This window comes from Macaca thibetana, chromosome 5, assembly GCF_024542745.1.
Source record: "Macaca thibetana thibetana isolate TM-01 chromosome 5, ASM2454274v1, whole genome shotgun sequence".
NCBI lineage: Eukaryota > Metazoa > Chordata > Mammalia > Primates > Cercopithecidae > Macaca > Macaca thibetana.
The window spans coordinates 145,791,336-145,809,735 of NC_065582.1; the positions used below are offsets into that span (position 1 = coordinate 145,791,336).

Here is an 18,400-nt window from a genome sequence, read left to right on the forward strand (position 1 = left end):
TGATTCTGGTTTGGAGCTTTGGCTTGTTCATAGGGTTCTTAGAGCTATAGGATGACTTGATAGTGAGGCTTTCGTGTCCCTGTTCTCAAGTGTCAACCTTCCTTTCCAATTCTTTGTTTCCATATTACCTCTTTTACCAAGTACAGCTACACACGTCAGCATGGATGGATTTCACAAACATACCAGGAAGAACTAATCAGTTGGACTATGGACACGTCTGCCTTTGGGGTTCACCTGACAGATAGTGCTGAAATTGGAAGGCTCTTTCTCTTTTAATAAAATTCTCTTTTTCTCCCCTGTCCCCGCCCCCCATTTTTCAGCAGATATATGGAGTGATCACTCATTTCAGACTGATCCGGATTTGCCGCCTGGCTGGAAAAGAGTCAGTGACATCGCTGGGACCTATTACTGGCACATCCCAACAGGAACGACTCAGTGGGAACGGCCTGTCTCCATCCCAGCAGATCTCCAGGGTTCTAGGAAAGGGTCACTTAGTTCTGTAACGCCATCTCCCACCCCAGAGAACGAGGTAAAACGGAGTGTCTTTTTACCGGCTTAGTAGAATAGATGTAACTTGTGGTTTCTCTTTACACTAGTTGCTTCTGCCCCAACAGGTCATCGAGGTAAGCTTTTTGATTATTGTGCATGTTGCATTTGAAATCTCAGTAATGCTTCCTCTTAGTAAATAGTGTTAATATCCATCTTTCAGGGATGTTTTTATTTTTTAATGGCTTTTGGTCTCTTGAAACACCATTCCAGGTACAGAAAGCAAGAGGGGCTGATTAATGAGAAGTGGTTAAGATTCCCTTGTGCTCACTGAGGCAGTACTTTACTCTGCAGGTAGCATTGCATGGTGCTGGCTCCATAAAATATTTACACACGGAAGAACATCTCTTGGCCAGATGTATTGTAATTACTATGTATCTTATTAGCCTTGGGCTCATTTGATAGCATGGAGGGAATGTCTGCAAGAATAACCCTGGAGGGCCCTCAGATGCTTAATTTCTGTTTTAAAAAATCTGTTTATTTAGCAGAAGTGACATTATTTTAGAAACAATTAACAGCATAAATTTCTGCTGTCCCTGAGGAAGAAATCTGGATGTTTAAACAAAGAATTGAGGCATTAAAAAATTCATTGTGGTGTTTATTAGTATAAGGATCCCCATAGTGAACCTTTGTGAATCCCGAAAGCGAACTATTCAAGAGAATTAGAGTTGGAAAAGGTCATAATTAAGTAATGACTTCTTTTGACCCCAGACACCCAAGCATTTTTGCCCCTTTCTGACCACAGTCCTTGGGTCTTTGAACAAGCCCATCTTCTTTTGCTTTGAAGCATGAGGGCATTGGAACTACCTGTGGAAGCTTCTTTATCTGTTTGCAACAGATATCACCCTTCCTGTTTTTAAAAGTAGATAATGTCTTGTTTCCTAAATCTTTGATTGTGTACTTGTTCTTCTCTGGGAGGTAGTGAGTCCTATACTCTCATCACATTCCTGCTGTTAGAGGGCTTTGGCTTCTCATTTACCCAGCCTGGACCTCACATTCTCCAACTTGAAAGTGATGGGCTGGGGCAGCCATACCCTTATTGGTAGGCAACGACTTTGGTTTACCTGTGCCATGCCGTGGTCATCAGGCACATGCTTCAGGACTGCTGAATGCCATGTAGGGCTTTGTTGCTTATCACTGGGCAATTTTAACAACTTTTTATTGAAGCATAGTAATTCCTACTCCCTGGGCAATTTTTATTCAGCCTTTTGTTCATCTTGCATCAGGTGTGCTGGGGGATAAAGAACCAACACCATTTGAGCCCTCAAGGAGTTTGGCATGGAGAGGAGTCCTCTCCTGTCCCCACCCAGTTGGATCCTGGGATTCCCCCGTACCACAGTGGGGGCCTCTAGAAGCCGAGCCGGCCAGGATCAGTCTCTGTTCTCACAAGGCACAGATGTGCTCTCCCTTTCTTACTTGTAGACCTTTTCTCTTGACATCTCAGTTGGCAAGAATCTGTTTCTCCATTCCCCTATTCCAAGCCTATAACCGTCTTCATTCCCCTATTCCAAACCTTTAACCATCTTCCCAGGCAGAGAGTGTCCTATATACAGAGAACACCAGGGTGAGAAGGCACCATCTGGTGCCAGCATTTGTACGTTACAGACAGGGACACTGAGGTACAGAGAGGCCAGTGACTGGTGGCAGCTCTGGGCCTAGAGCTCAGAGTTACTGAATCCTCCCAGATCCTAGGCCAGAGGTCTTCTCACTCAGCTTCCCTGGCTTTGGGATTTCAACCTGCTCTGCTTCCTCACTGTCCCAGAGAGGGGAGATCACACTAACTTTGAGAGACAGTTTTTGTGCCATGAATCTCCAGTCCTCTGCATCTGGCAGTGGTGAAGTCCTTTGTAAAGGCCGCCTGCAGAGGCCCAGGCGCGGGTATGTGGACTCCAAGGAGGGCATCCTGAGGCTTACGGAGCTCAGAGTTGTATTTCTTTGATTAATACGTTAGCCTTTTGTTTCCATGATTTGGGCAGAAGTCTCGGGAAGAACACAGCACAGGTGGGCGCTGGCTCTGGGGAAAACTGTCAGGTAGCGGAGTTCATCTCTACCCTACCTGGGGCCCATTTTTGCCTACTCTTTCCCCTTTCTGTGCCTGCATCGTACCCCTGTGCTAACTAATGCCCAGGGCCCCTCTCAGGCTCAGAAGGACGTACCCTTGGCACCTCCTGCCCTGGAGTTCAATGTTCCCCTCCCACAGCCCTGCAGCTCAGCCTTCTCACTGCTCTTAAAGATCTGTTGTGGTTTTCAGGATACTTTCCTAGACATCATTTCATCTGATCTTCTCAGGAGTCTCCTGGGGCAGAGAAGTCAGCTGGTATGTTCTCCAATTAAGGAAAGAGGTAACTGAGACTCAGTGAGTTAAGTAGCCCTCAGCTGGGGTTAGGGGGGATGCATCCAGTTCCCTGACTCCAGACCCCAGGACTGTAGAGCCCCAGGACTCTGAGCATCTCCACCTTCTATCAGTTCCATTCCTCTCTTCTGCCGCTCACTGTGCCATTTGTATTGACAAAGGCTTATCCCTCCACAGAAGCTGGTTAAAGGAGCATATTTTTAGGAGTTTCAGAGACAGGAACTCATATCCAGCACTCTCAGAAAGCAACGGGGCAAACGTCTTCAGGCTGACCTTTCACTTGTTCACATCATACACGTTTCTCCCCCTACATAAGGTCCTCCATTAAGTCAAAGAACCAAGCAGATTCAAAAGGAAATAAATAAGTCATAGAGGCAAAGAGATGAGCAGATAGAAGAGGAAGAGGAGAATTGGGGAAAAGACTCAGCCTGCCGCATACGCTGATGTACAGACGCTGACACCAATATTAAACCAGGGGCATTAAGAGAAATCAAGTATTTACAGTCCAGGCTAACGCCTTAACTCTTCACTCCCCGTAAAACCCTTATGTGGTCAGGTGCTGTGGCTCATGCCTGTAATCCCAGTGCTTTGGGAGGCCAAGGCAGGAGAATCACTTGAGACCAGGAGTTTAGGAGCAGCCTGGACAACATAGCAAGACCCCATCTCTACCAAAAAAAAAAAAGATTTTAAATTAGCCAGGCGTGGTGGTATGTGCCTATAGCCCAAGCTACTTAGGAGGCTGAGGCAGGAGGATCACTTGAACCCAGAAATTTGAGGCTGCAGGTGAGCTATGATCACACCATAGCACTCCAGCCTGGACAACAGAGTAAAACCTTGTCTCTTAAAACACACAAACAAAAACACACACCAAAATCCTTATGTATCTGGTATTATAGTTGTCTTTCTTATTTTGCATTTGACACTGAGACACAGAGAAGTTGAGGAGTTTGGGCAGGACACATAGCTAATACATGGTAGAGTCAAGCTTGAGTTCAGGTCTCCTGACCCCTATTTCCACCCCAAACTTCACAATATCATATGTCTGGGAGGCTTGGAGACTGTTGCATCCCTTTAACTCACCCTAAGGGAGGCTGTGTCACATGTGGAGCCTTCTAGAAAATGACCTCTCTTAATATCATTGTCTCAGGTGCTAATGACAGTTGAAGAGAAGTGATTATTTTTCTAACACCATTTCTTTGATTCCTAAATAGAATCTATTTCAAACAGTTTCAAAGCATGAGAGGAGAGCAAAATCTTAAGGGACAGAAGAAGCTTGTAATATGTTGTGTTAGAAATGCATATTTTATTCAGCTTTTTTCTGAGCTGGCTTCAAAAAAAAAAAGAGAATCAAATAACTAAGTGCTAAATCTGTTGACTAGGCTTCACAAAAGTTTAGAACTGAAGGCTTCCTTACAGTTTGAAAATTTTGCATTTCACATTCCAAAGTTCACTCGGGAAGTGTTAAGCGCAGTGGATAATGTTTCCGCTGCATATGCCAGCAGTATTTTTGAAAGTTTATAAACTGGCCAGGAAGCATTTGCTGCTGAAATTTGGCACATGGTGCTCCTCCCCACCCAAACCATTTATTTGTTCCAAATTACCTTGCAAACTGCTTGAATGTTGAATTTTAGAGAGAATGGAGAGCCACACAAAATATTTTTATGAATATCCATTGGCCTGTGGCCAAGTCTTCCCGTCTTTTCAAGCGAAGGTGTTTTGGTCTTCCTAAAGAGGAAAGTATGGAGAAGGCGAGTCTGAGGCTCGAGAAAATGAATTGTTGCTTAAACTAGGGTTTCCTCTTGGTCCTAAATCAACCTGTTCTTATGAAGTGCTCATGGCCTCAGGGGCGGCGTGAGAGCCTAACCCCCCAGGAGGGTGACAAGTGGAATACCTTAAGCCTGTGTATTCTCATATACATGTAGAAATAAGACGACAACATAAAAGGGTCGTTCTGCTGTCATTTTTCTGAACTTCTTCACTCAGTCGAGTAATCGTGGCATTGAGTGCTGGAAGGAATCTTGGAGCAGGGCCTGTTGAACGTGCAGGCGGTATTTCTCAGCCAGTGAGCCGAGGAACGGTGCCAGGAGAACCTCCGGGGATCACAGAATGGGGTGGGGCCTGGGAACCTTTGCGTAAGCTCTCCAAGTGATTTTACGCTGAGTAAGTAGGACAGCAGGTCCTCTAGTGACTATAGCTCCCCTATTTTTATTTGCATGTCACTTCCTCAAAAATTATTTGGATTCACCTCGGTGTCTCCCCAGAGCTACTGCTCTTACCACATTGCTTTGAAAGCCCTCTATTCTGTCATGTCCCACTGTAGTGTTGTTAACCTGTGGTGTGTCACTTTCCCAGTAGGAAGCTCCTAGGAAGCTCCTTGGTGGTCGGGACCTGTTCTCTTCATCATGTGCACAGGGCCCAGTACATGACGACATTCATTAACTATTTGCTGAATGAAAAAATAAATCAGCCGCACAGCCAAGGAAGCTGTTAGTTGATCTGTTGCAATGACAAAGCCGGCTCTAGAGCCCTCAGTCTCCTGGCCCCCTCTGCATTGTGGTTTCTGCATTGCACTGCTGCTCACAGAGACTGATTTAATTGCACAAGCTTTTGGTAGTCTAGTTTACTAGTTTGATTTTTTAACTTCTCTGAATTATATTTGTGTGATTAAACCATGATGCTATAATCTTCTGATAGGGTGGGCAGATGGCTTGAGCCCAGGAGTTTCTCTACTAAAAATACAAAAAATTAGCTGGCATGATGATGCATGCCCTGTAGTCCCAGCAACTCGAGAGGCTGAGGTGAGAGGATCACTTGAGCCCAGGAGATGGAGGTTACAGTGAGCTGAGATCATGCCACTGCACTCCAGCCTTGGTGACAGAGCAAGACCCTGTCTTAAAAAGAAAGAAAAACTGTACACATATAAATTGATAAAACACTCACTGACATTGCCTGCCATACTCCTTGGCATTCCAGGTTTTCTGCCATTTACTATCAAGGCCACACTTAATGAAGCGTCAAGCCTTGACAAAATGGCATTGAGAGGCATGATTCGTAACCGTTTGTATTCCCCAAACTGCTTTTTCCTTCGTGGAAAGAGTAGATCATAAGGAAACTCTCATTTGCAGGGCACCCTCAGGCAGCCAGTCCCTGTGCTAAGAGCTAACATTCTAGATCTCACTCTGTCTGCACATTGATGGGAGGCCTTCTTAGTCCTGTTTGATGTGGGAGGGAGTTGAGGTCAAAGAGCAAGTGAGAACAGAGGCCGAATTTGAACCCCAGCATTCCAGTAGGCAATGTGTCTTTATTCATCTTCTGATGCTTAGAACAGAATACCTGAAACTGGGTAATTTATAAAGATAAGGAATATATTTTTTATGGTTATAGAGGCTGAAAAGTCTAAGGCCAAGAGACTGCATCTGGTGAGGGCCTTCTTGCTGGTGGAGACTCTGCAGAGCCCTGAGTGGGTGCAGGGCATGACATGGTGAGGGAGCTGAGCATGCCAGCTCAGGTCTCTCTTCCTCTTCTGATAAAGCCACCAGTCCTACTCTCGTGATAACCCATGAATCCATGGATGAATTAATCCACTTATGAGGGCAGAGGCTCTTAAAGGCCCCACCTCTCAATACTGCAACATTGGTGATTAAATTTCGATGCGAGTTTTGCAATGGACAGGCATTCAAACCATTGCATTGTGTTAACTTCAGAACTTCTCAAGTGCATACAGAGATGATATGATTATAGCTTCTGTCACTGCCACTGTGGAATGTTTTAGTGCTTTTCCTCTCTACCCAGTTCTCAGCAGGTTCAACCCTCTACTCTTGCCCCCTGGTTTGCATTTTGATACCACTTCATGGAGATTTTCTTGGCACCCTAGAGAAAGCCTCCTGGTAGGGACATACCCAGCCCTTGAGACTACATCTTTAAGAGCACTCTGTTGACATTGTCAAAGAATCAACTCCATTGTTGGCCTTTTTCCAGCTGATAATGCATCATTTTTGTTTGCTATGCGGAATTGCTTTCCAAGACCTCAGAAAAGAAACATGAAAGAAGAAAACTCTCAGTAGTCAAGGTTATATGATTGGATTCCCTCCTTACTGGGCCCAGCCTCACACAGCTTCTGTGTGGTGCTCGAGGGTTTTGAGGATGCCATACCCCAGGCATTGGGTCAGTCCCCCTAGACACACTATCTCTGAGGAGCTAAGGCTCCAGAGCTCTCCCAGAACTGAGCAGGATCAAGTAATCAGAGAAAGGGGTGTTGCAGCCTGGGCAAGGTCAGGACAAGCACCAGGAGGGTGTGCCAGCTATGACTGTGGTACCAGATGACCCTCGGCTGTGCAAGGCTTTAGCTGCATTGCCTGGAAGGTTACCAGGCTCATGGAAGCTTATTGCTCGTAGAAGATGGTCCCTGTTGGTCCGTTACCACCTCTTTCCCCATCTTTATGTGTTTGTCTTACCTGAGGCATATTGTCCAACTTGCCTTTTCCTCTTTTAATGTTTTTCTCTTTGTCTCTCTTCTTCCTTCGTCTCTCCCACCCCTACCCCACAGACTGCAGACTGGGGTGGATACAGACTTTCTGTAGAACCAAAGAATCTTTGTTGGGTTGTGCTTTTTAAAAAATTTATTAACTAAAAATTATTAGCAAAGCTTATTAGCCAAATATAGAAAATATTCTCTCTTCTTAATTAAAAAAATTAGATGAATAGGCCATGTAATTCTTAAAATTTAAGACAAAGTGACTTTGTCTTTCATTGACTTTAATTTTTTGAAAAAGAAAAATTATGGTCACTTATACATTGGAGAAAGTTTGTCATCTTTGATGTAAATGAATGGTTTTAAATATAGGAGGAGAGAAAAGATCTTTGGCCCAGTCATAACACATATAATGCTAGTTTCCATTTTCCTTACTGAGTTTTGTGCTAAAGGATTTCTTTAGGAGTGCCCGTGTTAAGTTTTTGTAAAATCACTATATGGAGCCTTTGTTTATTTAAATCTATAAAAGGTGATTGTTGGACATTTGCCATCTAACTCATGTTTCCATAACATGAGAGCTGGATTCTGACAGTCTTAGTACTGTTGTTAGCTTTTACTTTACAGATACCCTTATGTCCAAAGAGTAAATACATTAAAATTTTTAAAAACCACACACACATGCAGAGAATTGTTTTAATTAAGTACTGAAGACTTTTCTGAGTACTTGTTGTAGAAAATACTCTTCTTTTACTCTCTGTAGTCTCAACATACAGGGTCTCTTGGGGATAATTTCTGAAATTCTTTTTGTGAGGTCACTTTTTTTTTCCTATTTCTTTATAAATTTCTCCACAAAGACACAATTATCTTGAGTCTTCCTAATTCATCATCTGAGTATCCTCTTTTAAAGTTCAACTTAACATCAAATATTGCTCACATGTGAATAGTGATGACAATTTGAGGCCATATAAGCTTGTTTTCTTTTTGAAAAAGAAATTCTAGCTTAAAATTTTATTTTGTACTTGATATTTCAGGTCCTTATCTCATGTCCTTATTAGTAGCCCTACAGTGGTCCAAACCAAAATTGGTCACTGGCCCATCTGGAAATATGAGAAAAATTGGGCATCTTTCTCTCAGGGAAACGTACATGTACAAAACCCCGCACCCGTTTCAGGGGTTCACAGCTCCTCTGAGCTAACAGGTTAAGATTGCCCTAGGTTATTAATTTTCTCTTCATAAAGCTGAACACTGCTTCTGGGGGTGGAGTGAGGGGAAAGGTAAGGGATTGGGCAACATTCCTGCCATTTATTCATTAAGAGAAATTTTTTTTTAAATAAATACAGTGGTCTGAGTTCCTATTTTATTTTCAAAAGCTGTAGTTTAAGCCTAGACCAAAAATGAAAACGACACCCCATGTGCGGTAGTAATAATGGGTCTAAATTTGCAATGTCGTTACTCTCAGAAAGGCTTGCAGAGTTTGGTAAGTGCATGTTGCACCAGGTGCCATGGCTCACACCTATAATCCCAGCAGTTTGGAAGGCCTCAGTGGGAGGATCAGTTGAGCTCAGGAGTTCACGACCAGCTTGGGTAGCATAATGGAACTCCCATCTCAACAAAAAAGTTTTTAAAAATTAGCCAGGTGTAGTAGCATACACCTGAATAGTCCCAGCTACTCAGGAGGCCCAGGCGGGAGGATTGCTTGAGCCAGGAGGTCAAGGCTACAGTGAGCCATGTTTGGGCCACTGCACTCCAGCCTGGGTGACAGAGTGAGACCTGTCTCAAAAAAAATTTTAAATAAAATAAATGCATCTTTCGACACACAAGACATTTAAACTTAGTTTTTATCTGCTTTTAGTGGTTTTTTAAAACTGTCAATGTTGGGAGTAGAAGTTATGGGTCAGTATTCACTTCTCATTTTCAAATAACTTCAGTTGAAAAGTGATTGAGCTGAAAAGTTTTGATGATTGATTTCTTTTTCTTTTTTTTTTTTCTGAGACGGAGTCTCGCTCTGTCACCCAGGCTGGAGTGCAGTGGCATATCTCAGCTCACTGCAAGCTCCTCCTCCTGGGTTCACGCCATTCTCCTGCCTCAGCCTCCCGAGTAGCTGGGACTATAGCCACCCACCACCACGCCCAGCTAATTTTTTGTATTTTTAGTAGGGACAGAGTTTCACTGTGTTAGCCAGGATGGTCTCCATCTCCTGACCTTGCAATCCGCCCGCCTCAGCCTCCCAAAAGTGCTGGGATTACAGGCGTGAGCCACCGCACCCGGCTGATGATTAATTTCTTATACAAACAGATTTGCCTAACTAGTCGGTAAAGCAAATTCACAAGACTGTCCCTGAGTTTTATTAGCCTTGCTTGCTTATTTCCCCAAATCTTAGATTAAAAATATTTGATTATTCACTAGGTCTAGTAGAAAGAAATTTTCTCATTGTCTGAGGTGGATGGAGGAGTTGTTTAGATTTAAAATCAGTTATTGCAAGAGCTCTCCCAACAAGGCCAGGCTTCATGCCTTGCACTATAATTATGTTTAGAAAATCATTTCATGATCAAGGATTAATTCGTGAAGAGGCTTTTGTAGCAAAAAAATAAATAAATAAGTAGAGCTTTTATGAATTAGAGGAATTTATGTTAGATTGTTGAGAGCTGTTTTTTGTTAGGTTAAATTTCCACCAAATGTTGATGTCAGTCTGTGTTCTTCACTAACCCTCTCTCCCCATCATTCTCCTTTTTTTCTTTAAGTGAAAATATCTTGACTCCCAACTTTGGGGCCCTCAGCCATGGGCATTCCCTAGTTTCCGAACAAACACAGTACCCATCCCTCATTCCACCCCCACCTCCAGAAAACAGTTCCGTTTGGTTTATAGGGAGGAAATGGTTATTACGGAATTAGGTATGCTAGTTATTGAATACTTGGAATTATATTGTTTGCTTTTAAAATTACCTTAAGGAAATAACTTCACTGTCTGCTTCTAATAATGTTTAGTCGTTTATTTGGTAAGTAATTAAAGCACTATCACTCTCCTGCCCTAGTCTTCAGGTGATAATCTAGACATAGAGGGTGTGAGCCAACAAGTTGCTGTTAGAGTTAACTTGTTCCCTAACCCATCTTGTGAATATCAATGCTAACAACAGTGTCTTGTGTTTTTTTTTTCTTTTCTTTTCTTTTTATTTAAATCAATGTGCTTTTTTCCTATGTGAATAATTATATGTCTAGAAACAGCCATGGAGTGATTTTGCTGTTCTGAATGGGGGAAAGATTAATAGTGACATTTGGAAGGCAAGTATATTGTCAGATCTTAGATCATTTAATATTTTATCCTTTCTGCATGGCTGTGGCTGTATATTTTTCTTCTTCGTGAATATCATGCATTCTGCAGGGACACAGTGATCGGGCTTCTTGCTAGGGGCATTCAGCTCACACTCCTGTTGCCTTTTTTTGGTGTCTCCCATTGTGAATGCCCCAGGTTCCCCGTTGTTTTGTAAGAACAGGCGTTTGCACCAGTCAGCATTCAACAGTCCTTGCATGCCTTTCTCTGCCTAAGCTGACATACACTCTCTGCCTCTTGCTGGGAAGACTTCTCTCCCGTTTGATATTTGAGGCAATGAATGGACTCCTCCCCCATTGTACATTAACAAGGTTCTGTTTTCCTCTAGGATTTGCATGCAGCCACTGTTAACCCGGACCCCAGTTTAAAAGAGTTTGAAGGAGCAACCCTACGCTATGCATCTTTGAAACTCAGGTAGGACATTAGAAGGACTGACCTGCTGTCAGTGTATAGCTTTGTGCAGACAGTTTGCAACAGAATTCTGAGTCCACTTTTCTGTTTTTCTGTCTAGAAATGCCCCACACCCTGACGATGATGATTCTTGTAGTATCAACAGTGACCCAGAAGCCAAGGTTTGTAAGAGACTTGCTTTCAGCCACCAGGTTATATTCTTAGATCCAAATAATGACTTTAGATAATGGCCCAGTTTTTACAAACCATCAACCCAGAGCCATTTAATAAGTAATTATCCCTCAATTCTCTTTCTTTCCTAATCTCCCTGATACTTGAAGAAAATCCCTAGGGTAAGTTAGGTTTGGGGGCGTTTCTAGAACCATCAAGACTCTGCCTATATCTCACTACATCAGCTCTTTACACAATGTAATAAGTTACAATTATTGTTCAAATGGGTGGGCTTCAGAAGTCTTTAAAGATACACCAGGCTCTGTCTTGCAGAGCAATGGGAGAGGAGGCTAAACAGGTAGGGTATGAGACCCCTCCCACCTCCCTCCACCAGAGCAGCCTCATATCGTTGCCATTCCTGTCATAAACACAGATTGGAGAATTAGGTTTTATGATGGAAAACTGGGGACAGTGGGGGCAAACTTGTGTCCATTTTGTTTCTGGACTTCTGGTAGGGTGCTAACAGAGCCAGCTTTCCGGGCATGTGGCCAGTGCAGGTGCACAGGCCCCACAATGAGAAGGCCCCTGTGCGTGGGGATGAATGCTTCAAGGTTGCTGTCAAGAAATTCTTAATCTTTGAATTTGTATCTTATAAGTCAAGTCCAACGGAACATCCATGAGAGGACTGGGCTTTGGATTACACACAGTCCTGCCACCTCCCAGTGTCCATGGGCGATTCTCAGCTTCTGGCCCCCTGGCATCCCAGGCCCTGCCAGACCTCCCTATCTCGCTCCCCACATAGAGATTCCTGCTGCCCTCTACCGCAAAAGAGACATGGGTGTGAGCATGGGAGGATTGGGGTCAAGTGCACACTCCCTGGGTATCTTGGGATGGAGCATGGTGGTGACCAACCCAGTCTGGGCTGGCAACACTGCTGTGTGTTCCGCAGGCAACTCAGTGAGGGTGAGCCTTTTGCCTACCCACAGTCCAGGCACTTAGCATGTTCCAGCACTGATGTTGCCATACGTTTATGGGCCACCCATCTGTTGTGAGTTGAGATTGTGGGCCCATAGGAAGAAGGGATTCCTGGCTTGATTTCCCTGGCCCTGGTCAGTGCATGGTGCATCTGCCCAGCAGCTGATGGGAGCAGGGACCCAGAAGCTGATGGTCTGTGTGCGTGTACCAAGATATGGACAGGGCCCTGAGTGTTTGTAAGGGTTTGCACTTACTCTACAAGTATCCCCATGCCTGAGGGATTGTGACATTAAATAGCAATTAAAAAACACACTAACGGCCAGATGCGGTGCCTCACGCCTGTAATCCCGGCACTTTGGGAGGCTGAGGCAGGCGGATCAACTGAGGTGAGGAGGTCAAGCCCAGACTGGCCAACATGGCAAAACCCCGTCTCTACTAAAAATATAAAAATTAGCCGGGCATGTTGGCATGTGCCTGTAGTCCCAGCTCCTCAGGAGGCTGAGGCAGGAGAATCGCTTGAACCCAGGAGGCAGAGGTTGCAGTGAGCCGAGATCACGCCACTGCACTCCAGCCTGGGTGACAGAGCTAGTCTCTATCTCAAAACAAAACAAAACAAAACAAAACATCTTAACAAGCCAAGAGAAAGTATACGGAAGAAAGGAAAAACCTTTGTTTTAATCGTTTTTATAGCATCTTCCCCCTGCTTTTTGAAGAGGGGCTGGGGCTTGCATTTTCATTTCGCATATTTCATTTTCATTTACAAGTTATGCACCTGAACTTCTGGTGCTAACAACCATGGAATTCCACCTTGTCTACTTCAGCACCTTCCCCTCCCGTCCCCTTCACCCTCCTGTGCCATGGAAGGAGAAGGAATCTTCCCAGATTCTTTTTTATTTGTTCTGAATCCCAAAGCAGATCTGTGTCTACAAATAACATTGCAAATAGGTTTTCTTAGCAGTTAAGAGGGGAACACCATACAGGTTCAAAACCTTGACTCCTTTGCCAGAAACTGCCATATTGCCAGTTGGTTCTGTAAGTATCTTAGGGCTCCCAGTAAAATCTCTGCTGCTTCTAGTCAAGTCAGCTTTGTTCTAAGCACAGCCAGTAAGATGATGGTCACTCTAGAGCCAATGGCTTTCCGAGCAAGTCCTTGGGCTGCTCCTAACATGCGGGTCTCTAAAGATAAATTTTATAAAGGAACACGGGTTGTGAACAACTTGCTTTGCTACTTGGTGTTTTACAAGTTGTATCAGCAAAAGCTGGAAGAGGAGCAGTGAGTATCTCTGTCCACCACCAAGGGCTGGGGCAGTGAGATACATGGAGCCAGGGTGTGAAATTGACAAGGGGGAAAGCATGGAATGGAGATGGAATTGGTAATAGGAATAGGAGGACTGGTTCAATTAAACCCAAGTCAGTGGATTGGGCTTTCTCTCTTTTCTCCTTACGGCTGTATTGCTTACTGGATTCTTTATCTGCTACCTTTTGTTGCCAGCATGTCTATTTCAATGCCTGTTATGAGTCTGTTCATGTTAATAAGGAAGCTCAGCTTTGTCATAAGTTCCTAAAGCTGTGCTTAGTTCTAAACAACAACAAAAAATATATACATTGTATTGTTTATCTGTGTCTTACTTTGTTCCATAAAAGATGTGAGGAGACCTTTAAGAACAAACAGTTTAAAAAAAAAAAAGGCACAGAAAATGTCAGAGAATAATCAGTGTATCAGTCTGGGCTGGAACAATATAGAGAGTAAGGAAAGATCAGCCTGGGGAGAACTAAAATCCCGCAGCTTTTCAGATCACAGGATTTGCACAGCTACTAACATGAATTTGCAGGTGGGGTTTTCTGTGTGTGCCTCTTGGTGATTATTTAACTTGAGGATTCCTAGCATGAGTGGAATGAATGCCTAGAAGGGCTCATCAGAATCTTAAAAGGACTTTTGCAAGCCGGTACAGTGGCTTACGCCTCTAAGCTCAGCACTAAGAGCCCAGGAGTTTGAGACCAGCTGGGCAATATAGCGAGACCTTGTTGCTACCAAAAATAAAAAGAAAATTAGCCGGTGTGTGACCCGTGCCTGTGGTCCCAGCTACCTGGGAGGCTGAAGTGGGAGGATCGCTTGAGCCTGGGAGGTAAAGCCTGCAGTGAGCCATAATTGTGGCACCGCCATCCATGACAAGTCCATGAGTTCAGAGCTGACTTTAATGAAGACACATTGGAGGAGCTTCCGTCCCCCATGGGAGTCATTCCTGCCTGTTTTGTGTTGCCTGGGGGCCAGAGCCAGCACCTCAGAGGGAGAAGTGGCAAGACCTAGGCTTTCTGGATATTCCAGCACCTTTGTAGAGTAAGTTATTCACTTTAGATGACCCTTTACATTCTTTCAGTCCACCAAGAACCAGGGAACCGAGTAGCCTCCTCCCCACCAAAAATCCTGACTTTAACAATAATATTTGATATACTATGGAATTCTAAATGTAGTCTGTGAGGAATTATTACTCAAAAAGTTTTTATAGAAAATATCTTCCTTACTCCCTACTTAAAACTTACATGCTGAAAAAAATAAAAATTATTTTTAGACTGTCAGGATGGGGACACTTCCAAATCCTCTTCAGCTACTACTCTGAATCTGGGCATCTTAATCAGTTGTTCAGTGAAACCTCTAAATAGCAATGGCAACACAAAATCACCACACACACACACATACGCACACACACACGTGCGCGCACACATGCGTACGCATGCGCGCACACATGCATGCACACACACATGCATACGCACACACACGCGCGCACACACACATGCATACGCACGCACACACGCATGCACACACATGCATACGCGCACACACACATGCATACGCGCACACACACATGCATACGCACACACACGCGTGCACACACACACAGTTCCCCAAAGAAACAGTCTTTTTCTAACTCTGAAAATGTTTTTTGAACCTAGCAAAATTTTTATACAGTAAAGTTTTTGTACTTGATAACCATGTATGTGTGTTTGTATATAATTCGGGGTTCCCTGTTTAACTTTTTATTTTGAAATAATTAGAGATTTGTAGAAAAGTTGGAAATATTGAGTTCTCATAGACCCTCTCACCTAGCTTTCCCTAGTATTAACTTCTTCATAATCATGGTACATCGGTCAAAACTAAGACATTAATATTGATATCATTTGCTATAAACTTTATTCACATTTTCTCATTTTTTCCACTAATATCCTTTATCTGTTCCAGGACCCAGCTTAGGGTACTATGTTGCATGTAATGAGCTCTTGAAAAATTATTTCACATGCTCCTCCCTGTAGCCCTTGGCTTGGTCACTCTTGATTCTATTATAATATTTCATTTAATTAATAGCACCATAATGTGTCTAGGCACCTGCATCCATAGGAGCAGTTTTTCCCCACTACAGAGCAGAGCAATAACTTCATAAAAATAGATGACTGTTTTTTCGTTTAAATTATTGTTTTGGTGTAGGTTGCTAAAACTGGTATTACTGGGGCAAAGGCTATCAGTTTTATTGCTTCTGTCACTTATTGCAAAATTACTTTCCAGAAAGCCTGTAGCAGCGCATAATCCCATCAGTAATATCCCTAGAGTACTCCACTTTGTCCACATCCCAGTTCACTCTCGGCTTTGTCATTTGTATTTATTCGTCTTAGTTTATTACGTGTGAGCTACTAACCCTTAATTTTAAAATTTCCCCTTATTGGCCGGGTGTGGTGGCTCACGCCTGTAATCCCGGCACTTTGGGAGGCTGAGGTGGGCAGATCACAAGGTCAGGAGATCGAGACCATCCTGGCTAACACAGTGAAAGCCCGTCTCTACTAAAAATACAAAAAATTAGCTGGGCATGGTGGTGGGCGCCTGTAGTCCCAGCCACGAGGAAGGCTGAGGCAGGAGAATGGCATGAACCCAGGAAGCGGAGCTTGCAGTGAGCTGAGATCACACCACTGCACTCCAAGAGCCTGGGCAACAGAGCGAGACTCTGTCTCAAAAAAAAGAAAAAATTTCCCCTTATTAAATTATCATAGACACAGGACATTTCCTATGAAACTGTTTCTGTCCATTCCTGGCTATTTTTTTCTCTTATTTTTCTATGCATTTTAAAAGTAAGATTTTTATTCAGAAATAATTTTAGATTTATAGCAAAGTTGCAAAGATAGTACAGAGTTCTCATAGCCCCTTCTCCAGATCGCCATCATGTTGTATCCCTACAGAATCGTAGTACATTTGTCAAAACAAAGAAATTAACATTGATTCAAAAGTATTAATAAACACTGTATTCTGATTTTACCAGTTTTTCTTCTAATGCCCTTTTCTGTTCCAGGATCTAATCTAGGATGCCATATTCCATTTTAGTCTCTATGCCTATGGTCATTCATTCATTCGTTCATTTATTTATTTTGAGATGGAAGCTCCCTCCATCGTCCAGGCTGGAGTGCAGTGGTGCGATCTCGGCTCACTGCAACTTCCACCTTCTGGGTTCAAGCAACTCTCCTGCCCCTGCCTCCCGAGTAGCTGGGATTACAGGTGTGCACCACCACACCCAGCTAATTTTTTTTTAGTAGAGACAGGATTTCACCATGTTGGCTAGGCTGACCTCGAATTTCTGATCTCAAGTGATCCATCTGCCTGGGCCTCTCAAAGTGCTGGGATTACAGGCATAAGCCACCACACCCGGCCACATTTTTTTAAATTATTTATTTTTGAGACGGACTCTCGCTCTTCTTGCCCAGGCTGGAGTGCAATGGTGCAATCTCAGCTCACTGCAACCTCCGCCTCCTAGTTCAAGCGATTCTCCTGCCTCAGCCTCCCAAGTAGCTGGGATTACAGGCATGCACCACCACGCCCGGCTGATGTTTTTTTTGTTTTGTTTTGTTTCTCTTTAGTAGAGACAGGATTTCATCATGTTGGTCATGCTGGTCTTGAACTCCTGACCTCAGTCAATCCCCCTGCCTCGGCCTCCCAAAGTGCTGGGATTACAGGCATGAGCCACTGCGCCCAGTCCCCTATCCATTTTTAACTTCAGAACTATCTGCTTTTGTAATCTTATGCATTTTCTTCAGTCAGTTCTTTTTCTATTTGATGCCACTTTTCCATGGAAAATGTTTTAAAACTTTCATGATCGCCCCTCACGCGATTTGTTAAGAAGACGACTCGTTGGCATGTTTTAGGCGGCCAGGTAGCTTGCACTTCTCAATTCCCATCACCCGCTGTGCTCATCCTAGTTTAATATCTTAGATTCAGAATTTAGCCCTTTTCCCGTGGCACATGGCTGACCAAATTCTTGATTAACATTCAAAAGCCAGTTACAATTAAATTGTAGAAAACTTAATGCTTTGAAAACTATATGCTGTTTCGTCAGAGTTCTTTTCTGTCCTTTGTGTAACTCCGCTCAGACTTCTGTAAGGGAGATGTTCTGCCACCTGGTGGACAATATTGAAAATTACATCTTTAAAGAAGGGGCTGGGCGGAGTGGCTCATGCTTTAAGTAATTCCAGCACCTAGGGAGGCTGAGGCAGGCGGATCTCTTGAGCCCAGGAGTTCGAGACCAGCCTGGGCAACATGGTGAAGCCCTGTCTCTACAAAAAAATGCAAATATTAGCCTAACGTGGTGGCATGCGCCTGTAGTCCCAGCTACTCGGGAGGCTGAGGTAGGAAGATCACCTGAGCCCAAAGAGGTTGAGGCTACAGTGAGCCATGATCGGCCATTGCACTTCAGCCTGGGTGACATAGTGAGACCCTGTCTCGAAGAAAAAGGGGGCAACATTTCATCTGGAATTAGAATTTCTTTTGCTTGGAAGAGTACCATTAGAGCCGATCTAATGGGCCTTTATTTTAGAGGTGGAAAAAAATGCGTCATAGAGTTATTTGTGATAACAACTAGTTCTTGGTAAAGATGGCGTTTGAAGATGGGTCTTCTGAGCCTCCAACGGCTCCATCCTGCTGTCTCTGTCTCAGTGTATAACAAATCATTTTCAATATATTTGTGAGGAGAGGTTTTTGGTACTGTTTTTAGAACCTTGTTCTTTGAAACACATAATTAACGAAACGGGTAAGGAAGATTGTGCTGCCCCAGATATTATATTCTCTGGGTTTCAGTGTCCTCATCTTTCAAATGAATGTGTCATCAAATTGGAAGTCATTTCAGGTTCTGAG

The 18,400-nt window shown here is 43.6% G+C and overlaps 1 protein-coding gene across 8 annotated transcripts in view; it reads left to right on the top strand.

Moving 5' to 3' along the window:
• The window catches only part of APBB2 (amyloid beta precursor protein binding family B member 2), a 410,008-nt gene that overhangs the window by 274,872 nt on the left and 116,736 nt on the right, over window positions 1-18,400 (top strand). For 4 of the 8 annotated variants that reach the window (XM_050790342.1, XM_050790340.1, XM_050790343.1 and 1 more), the window contains 4 exons: window positions 321-529; window positions 10,587-10,649; window positions 11,027-11,112; window positions 11,210-11,270. In XM_050790342.1, coding sequence (XP_050646299.1) covers window positions 321-529; window positions 10,587-10,649; window positions 11,027-11,112; window positions 11,210-11,270 — 419 coding nt within the window. The remainder of the gene's footprint in view (window positions 1-320; window positions 530-10,586; window positions 10,650-11,026; window positions 11,113-11,209; window positions 11,271-18,400) is intronic. The other 4 variants (XM_050790347.1, XM_050790346.1, XM_050790341.1 and 1 more) reach the window with 3 other exon arrangements.